At 42.3% G+C, this 7,675-nt stretch overlaps 1 protein-coding gene and 1 pseudogene across 4 annotated transcripts in view; one reads left to right on the forward strand and one right to left on the reverse strand.

Annotated features, from left to right (window-relative positions):
- Positions 1-2,385, forward strand: part of LOC111529537 — an 11,055-nt pseudogene extending 8,670 nt beyond the window's left edge.
- ZNF91 (zinc finger protein 91) overlaps positions 1-2,769 on the reverse strand; it is a 97,585-nt gene extending 94,816 nt beyond the window's left edge. For all 4 annotated transcript variants that reach the window (XR_003307070.1, XR_003307071.1, XM_031934898.1 and 1 more), the window contains exon 1: positions 2,535-2,769. Coding sequence is in view for 2 of the 4 variants with exons in the window: in XM_031934898.1 (XP_031790758.1) it covers positions 2,535-2,537 (3 nt within the window). In the remaining 2 variants the exon portion in view is untranslated. The remainder of the gene's footprint in view (positions 1-2,534) is intronic.
- Positions 2,770-7,675: the final 4,906 nt, after the last annotated feature.

Here is a 7,675-nt window from a genome sequence, read left to right on the forward strand (position 1 = left end):
TCCTGCCTTAGCCTCCCGAGTAGCTGGGACTACAGGCGCCCGCCACTACGCCCGGCTAGTTTTTTGTATTTTTTTAGTAGAGACGGGGTTTCACCGTGTTAGCCAGGATGGTCTCGATCTCCTGACCTCGTGATCCACCCGTCTTAGCCTCCCAAAGTGCTGGGATTACAGGCTTGAGCCACCGCGCCCGGCTGCAAGTTCTTATACTATCTCACTGGGGTCAGTTTTTTGGGGGTTTTTTTTTTTTTTTTTTTTTGTCTTTTGGAGTGGTGGATATCTTTTTTCTAGAAATTTTTTTACTTTTTTTCTTGTACTATTTTTCTGCCCCCTAAAGGAATCCAGGAGGCAGAAATTATTTGTTTTCTCCTCAATACTAGTATCTGATTGGCTGACCAGCAATGTGTCTCCAAGAAATGAAAGCTGAATTGGGTGAAGGCAATATTAATGTCTCAAGGAATTAACTTTAAAAAAAGGTGCACCAGGAAATGCCTCTTAGCCTCAGGGCATCCACGTGCACACTTGAGAAGCTACACTCAATACCTCAGGTTGTCCTGTGAGAGAATATGACCCAGAAGCTGATATTCACTAGACACTGTAGCAGACATAGCCATGGTGGGTATCTTGGTTTATCCCCATACAGTACTGAAACCCAGGTCCAAGCAAAAACTGAAGGGTGACTGAAGACACATCACCCTATAAAGTTTCCAAAAGGAAAATCTGACCCAAAAACATTCTGATAAGATATCTGTGTCTAGGGAAAATAGAAGAAAAAAATGCACAGAGATATTTTACAATACAGTGTCAGGAGATTATTATTTGCTTTCTTCTCATAGGAAATATTTACAAAAAGAAAACAAATCTTTTTAAATGTGCCATCAAATGCTTTGTCAAAAAAATAATTAGTTGGCCAGATGCGGTGGCTCACGTCTGTAATCCCAGCTCTTTGGGAGGCCAAGGCGGGGGGACCACTTGAGGCCAGGAGTTTGAGACCAGCCTGGCCAACATAGTGAAATGCCGTCTGTACTAAAAATACAAAAATTAGCCAGACGTGGTCGTGGGCACCTGTAATTCCAGCTGCTTGGGAGATTGAGACAGGAGGATCATTTGAGCCCAGTAGGCAGAGGTTGTAGTGAGCCTAGAGTACCTCACAGCACTCCATCCTGGGTGACAGAGCAAGGCTTTGTCTCATCATCTAAAAATAAAAATGATTAAAATAGGTATCAAAATGTACACTACAGGACAAATAGTTGATAAAATGAATTAGGGAGGAGAAAATGGCATTTGGGGATGTCAGACAAAACTGGAAATTTAGTATTTTACTGCAAGCCAGAGTTAGGCTGGAGGAATAGGGGATGAGGGGTAGACTTGAGGCCCTGCTTGGGACACATGTAAAAAATTCAGGGAAAAATCAGTCCCCTGTGGAGTGTGAAAATCATTAAGTGGCAGGCAATTAGATTGAGGTGTCTCTAGTCCCCGGATTTCTACTTCTGAAAATAAAAATCTAAACTCAAGAGCATTTTTTGGTAAATTACTACATTGGCAGAAACAAAATTTAGGCTTAACCAAGTATAAAATGCCAATTAAGCTCTGATTACATAACCAGGATATTTCCACCTTGATTGTAAAAATTAAGAAACGAGGCCGGGAGAGGTGGTTCACGCCTCTAATTCCAGCACTTTCAGAAGCAAAGGTGGGTGGATCACCTGTGGTCAGGAGTTCGAGACCAGTCTGGCCAACAAGGTGAAACCCCGTCTCTCCTAAAAGTAAAAAAAACTGACCTGGTGTGGTGGCAGGCGCCTGCAATCCCAGCTGCTAGGGAGGCTGAGGCAGGAGAATTGCTTGAACCCAGGAGGCAGAGGTTGTGGTGAGCTGAGATAATGTCATTGTACTCCAGCCAGGGTGAGAGGGCAAAACTCCTCCTCAAAAAAAACAATACAAAACAAAAACAAAAAAAAAAAAGGAAACTACATAACTCTACCTAACAAATTACTGAATTTGGTTCTCTTTATCATGAACCTTATAAAAATATTTCCTTCAAGTCCTTTCATAGACCACAAATTACAAACCATAGCTGGGTGCTCTAAAATTTTTGAATCACTCTTTGATTATTTAATATTTTCGAGGTGACGCCCATAAATTTTTAATAGGAAAAAACAGGCCCTGGGAAGCCCACGGACTAAAACTCTTCCTATTCATGAACCAGCACCCCCCGTCAGGATTCTCCCTGACAACCCTCCCGTGGTCCCTGCACAATCTGGAAGAGACGCGGCGCTGCCGGTGCAGAGCTGCCCAGAGAGGGCTCCAGGCCAGGGCACAGTCACTGGGCAGGGAAGAGACAGGACGCCCGGAGCCCGGCTGTCAGCGCAGCCGCCATCTTATCGCTGAAGGGGACTGAGGCCGAGCTGGGCAAGGAGAACTCGGGGCACAGATCGTGGAGCTGAATACGGAGAGGCCTGAGTCCCGCCACAGCCGCTTCCCACCGGTTTCAACCAGCCCCGTTCCCTCTCTCGGGACGTCGCACCTAGCACTCTCACCATTTCTAGGCTTCCAGGGGTTCCTGGCGTTTTAGCTGTGGATCTCCAATACCTGCAGGTCACAGGGCCACATAGGCTGGGCTTCCTGGAGCATAGGATACAGAGCAGTGAAGAGGGTACCTAGAGCTCCAGCGGCAGCAAGAGACAAAGACCCCGCCACATCCCGGAAGCCGCCCTGTCTGCTCCAGCTTTGTGCCTGATTGGACAGTTCCCAGTTCAGCATCCCTGATTAGATAACGTTTAAGAGCCCGCCTTCTCAGGCCCTGAGTGACAGAAGATGTGATCAGACACTGGGCTGAATGCAGAAAGAGTGCCAGCCTAGGCTGCAGCCTTTTCAGGCAGGGCTTCCTCCCTGAGCTCAGCCAGGCCCACCTCAGAGCATGGGAAAACCCTGCCTCTTCTTTGCTCTCTTTTTCAATGCACTCAAAATGTGAACAAAAATATTTTATGTATATTAATAATACATAAAATTTTTGTTCCAGAGAAAATCAACTTTTACTTTATTAACAGTGTATTATCAATAATAAAGCCAATTTGATAAAACATTGTAAGTCCCTCAACCAGGCACCGTGGCTCACACCGTGGCTCACACCGTGGCTCAATCCCAACACTTTGGGAGGCCAAGGCAGGTGGATCTCCTGAGGTCAGGAGTCCAAGACCAGTCTGGCTAACATGGTGAAACCCCATCTCTACTAAAAATACAAAATTAGCTGAGCGTGGTGACACATGCCTGTAATCCCAACTACTCGGGAGGCTGCGGCAGGAGAATTGCTTGAACCGGGAAGCCGAGGTTGCAGTAACCCTAGATCGCGCCAATACACTCAAGTCTGAACAGTAAGAGTGAAATTTTGTCTCAAAAAAATGAAAAATAAAAAATAGCTGAGCATGGTGGCACATGTCTGTAATCTAAGCTACTCAGGAGGCTGAGGCAGGAGAATCGCTTAAACTTGGGAGGCAGAGGTTGCAGTGAGTTGAGATCATGCCACTGCAGCCCAGAAAAAAAAAAAAATAGAAAATAAAAATAAAATAAAGTACATTGGTCTTTTTGACCTCTCTAGATTTTTATATATATTTTATGATTTCTTATAATTTTTTAATTTTTTTTTTTTTTTTGACCGAGTCTTGCTCTGTGGCCCAGGCTGAAGTCCAGTGGCATGATCTCAGCTCTCTGCAACCTCTGCCTTTCAGGTCCAAGGGATTCTCCTTCTCAGCTTCTCCAGTAGCTGGGATTATAGGTGTGCACCACCACATCCGACTAATTTTTTGTATTTTTAGTAGAGAGTAGAGATGCGGTTTCACCATGTTGGCCAGGCTGGTCTCAAACTCCTGGTCTCAGGTGATCCACCTGTCTTAGTCTCCCAAAGTACTGAGATTACATGGGCAAGCCACGATGCCGGTCCATTTTTAAACTTTTTATATTTTATTTTAACCTACATTATTTTTACTTTTTCAATTTGAAACAACCTTTAAGTAATTTCAAAACAGACAAATGTTTCTAACTTTTTTCATCAAAAGCATATTTTTCTTTTGTTTATACACTCTCTATTTTCTTTTAATTTCCGATAGAAGCTTGTTCTGTCACCCAGGCTGAAGTGCAGTGGCATGATTTCGGCTCACTGCAACCTCCACCTCCCAGGTTCAAGCGATTCTCCAACCTCAGCTTCTGGAGTAGCTGGGATTACAGGAGTGCACCATCATGCCCGGTTTATTTCCTTATTTTAACCAGTGACTGGAATTTGCCATGTTGCTCCAGCTGGTCTCGAACTCCTAAGCTCAAAATGATCTGCCTATCTCAGCCTCCTAAAGTGTTGGGATTACAAGGCATGAGCCACAACACCTGGCCTTAAACACGCTCTTTGAATAATTAGTTTTTTTACATCTAGTAGTCTTAGTTTTATATATATATATATATATATATTACATTAACTCTTTAATTCTTAGTGAAATCCCCTAGGAAGTAATTTTGAACTGTTTTTATTTATGTATTCTAATGTTAAATACAGTGAGTTCTAAATTTCTCTTCAAAGAATCAGTATGTCAGTATATTCAGCTCTTATTCTTTATTCTTCATTTTAAAGTTTAACTTCTTCATTGTTTATGTCTCCAGTTTTAGCAAGCAACCTTCCCATCAGTACTAATCAGTAGTTTACACCTGCTCTGACCTGAGTCACCTTTTGTCACCTGTTCCATAAAAGTATTTCTCACCCAAACTGCTCACCCCACCACTCTGGCTTGTACACCTCCTCTCTTTAAAACAGCCAATGGGAATTAGTTTAGACTGTGCAGCCCAACCCTAGCCAACAGGGGAATGATACAGCAGTAGGGGCTACCTGTGTAAGGGCTAAGAACCCCTTTCCCTCCCTTCCTCAGGTGTGCTCTTGCCATTGCTCCATTCGTGAGATGCACCCTTCTATAAAAGTAAATATTGCCTTGCTGAGAAAATTTACATTCAAGTACTATTTCTTTTGCAGGACCAAAAATTTGCTTCTAACATTTAATAAAAGATGTTTTTCCAAATTTTCTCTTAGCTAACAAATCTAAATATAGTTAGCTTTTTTATAACATACTAAAGATTCTGAGCTGGGTGCAGTGGCTCAAGCCTGTAATCCCAGCACTTTGGGAGACTAAGGTGGGTGGATCACAAGGTTAGGAATTGGAGACCAGCCTGGCACATATGGTGAAACCCCATCTCTACTAAAAAATACAAAAATTAGACGGGCGTGGTGGTGTGCACCTGTAGTCTCAGCTACTCAGGAGGTTGAGGCAGGAGAATCACTTGAACCCAGAAGGCAGAGGTTACAGTGGGCCGAGATCGCACCACTGAACTCCAGCCTGGTAACACAGTGAGACTCCGTCTCAAAAACATAAAAAATTAAATTAAATTAAAAAATTCTGGTCAGGCATGTTGGCTCATGCTTATAATCCCAGCAGTTTGAGAGACCCAGAAATGAAGACTGTTTAAGCCCAGGAATTTGAGACCAGCCTGCGCAACATGCCAAAAACACATGTCTAAAAAATTTTTTTTAATTAACTGAGCATGGTAGCCTGCACATTTAGTACCAGTTATTCAGGAGGCTGAGGGAGGAAAATTGCATAAGCCCAGAAGTTGAGGCAGAGTTTGCATTTAGCAGAGATTGCACCACTGCACTCTAGCCTGGGCAACAGAGAAAGACACTGTCAAAAAAAAAAAAAAGCAAAAAGAAATATATTGGCTTGGTTCAGAAAGGCAGGACAACTCAAAGCAGGTGACTTCCAGGTAAATTTAAATATTTTGTGGTTGACAATTGGTAGAATTTATCTGAAGACCTGGGATCAATGAAAAGGAAGGTTTAGGTTAAGGTAAAGGATTATGGAAACCAAGTTTTATTGTACAGAGGAATCTCTCAGATAGGTGACTTAAAAGAGAGAGCAGGTTGTAAAATGTTTCTTAACAGACCTAAACGGGTGCCTGGCTCTTAGTTGATTATCCCCTGCATCTGCAAAAAGAAAAAGGAATATAAAGGGGGAAGGGGATTCTCTACAGAATGTTAATTTTTCCCAAAAGAGACTTTGCCAGGTAATTTCAAGGTATGGAAAGGAAATATATTTTGAGTTTAAATTTTTTTTCTTGTCTCATAATGTTATGCCAGAGTCAGACTGAAAAGTAAGTCCTGACACATAAGGTCAACTAAACCCCATCTGATGAGAATTTGTGGTTTGTAGGGCATGAATCCCTAGACCCCTTACATAAGAATCTGGGCAAAATAAAAAAATTAGAGGGCAGACACGGTGGCTCACACCTGTAATCCCAGCACTTTGGGAGAGTGAGGCAGGAAGATCACAAGGTCAGAAGTTCGAGAGCAGCCTGACCAACATGGAGAAACTCCATCTCTACTAAAATTACAAAAATTAGCCAAGTGTGGTGGCACACACCTGTAATCCCAGCTACTTAAGAGGCTGAGGCAGGAGAATCACTTGAACCCAGAGGCTGAGGTTGCAGTGAGCCAAGATTGTGCCACTGCACTCCAGCATGGTGACAGAGTGAGACTCCATCTCAAAAAAAAGAAAAAAAAAGAAAAAACAGAGCTTAGTCCTCAGTCCCTCTTCTTGGCCAAAAAGCATTCCACAGAATGCATATGCAGGCCAACAGCAGCAGGTCCCATGGCACTAGGAAGGGTTACTCCTAGAGTTGTCTGATCTGGTCATTAGGTGAGGTCCCACAATGCTAGGAAGGCTCAATCCTAGAGTAGTCTAGCTGGTGGTAATAGTTTTAAATATTAGCAATCTGGATAATGCAGGGAGAACATGGTATGACCTGATGTAACAGCCAATTGTTTAAGGGGTGAGATGGAGTCAGGTCAAGGGTATAATCAAAAACAAAAATAAAAGAAAAAAAATGCCAGATCAAATCTATTTTCTGAGCTATCATGATTCAGGTCTTTAATTCTGCCTTTCCTTCTGCTGTATCTGGCATGATATTTACAAGAAACATATAAAAAGATAGCAAAGATTAGGCAAACAAGATTAAGATTATAGGTAGAGTCAGAGGGCAGTAAACAGCCTAACCAACCAAAAAACCACCGCATGCATCTTCATAGTTTTTGCTCAGACTCACAGTGCATTTACCCTTCTTATCAAGTTATTTGGATCTTGTGATAAATGTTGAGAATTGTAGGACCAACATTAAATTAGAATTGAATAAATTTAATCTCTTTTCCAGCCAATTTATCTCCATAGGTATAGTATCCTGAGGAGTGTATAAATTCAATGCAAGAAATGCCTGGTCCTTGGTGTCTAAATTGTTATAGACTTGTTAACAGTAGACAAATATATTTTCCCCCCAACTTTTGTATTGCACAGTATACTGGTATTTGGGATAGAAAAGGTTTTGTCACAGGAGAAGTCATATAATTCTAGTGTCAGTTTTCCCTTGGCAAGATTCCCTATGGCTGAGGGCCTTAAGAGTCAAAAGACTTATAGCCAATTAAGTGTTCCAGGGCAGATAGGAATGGATGTAGACAGGCATTTTTTACTTCTTAAAGTTATTTTAGTAAAAAGTACAACGGCAAAACCAAAAGGAAAAGTTACAAGACTGACTTATATATTTTTTTTCTTTTAGAGCAGTGGCATGATCCTGGCTCACTGCAACCTCTGCCTCCCGG

The sequence above is a fragment of the Piliocolobus tephrosceles genome, chromosome 21, assembly GCF_002776525.5.
Source record: "Piliocolobus tephrosceles isolate RC106 chromosome 21, ASM277652v3, whole genome shotgun sequence".
In the NCBI taxonomy this organism is placed as follows: domain Eukaryota; kingdom Metazoa; phylum Chordata; class Mammalia; order Primates; family Cercopithecidae; genus Piliocolobus; species Piliocolobus tephrosceles.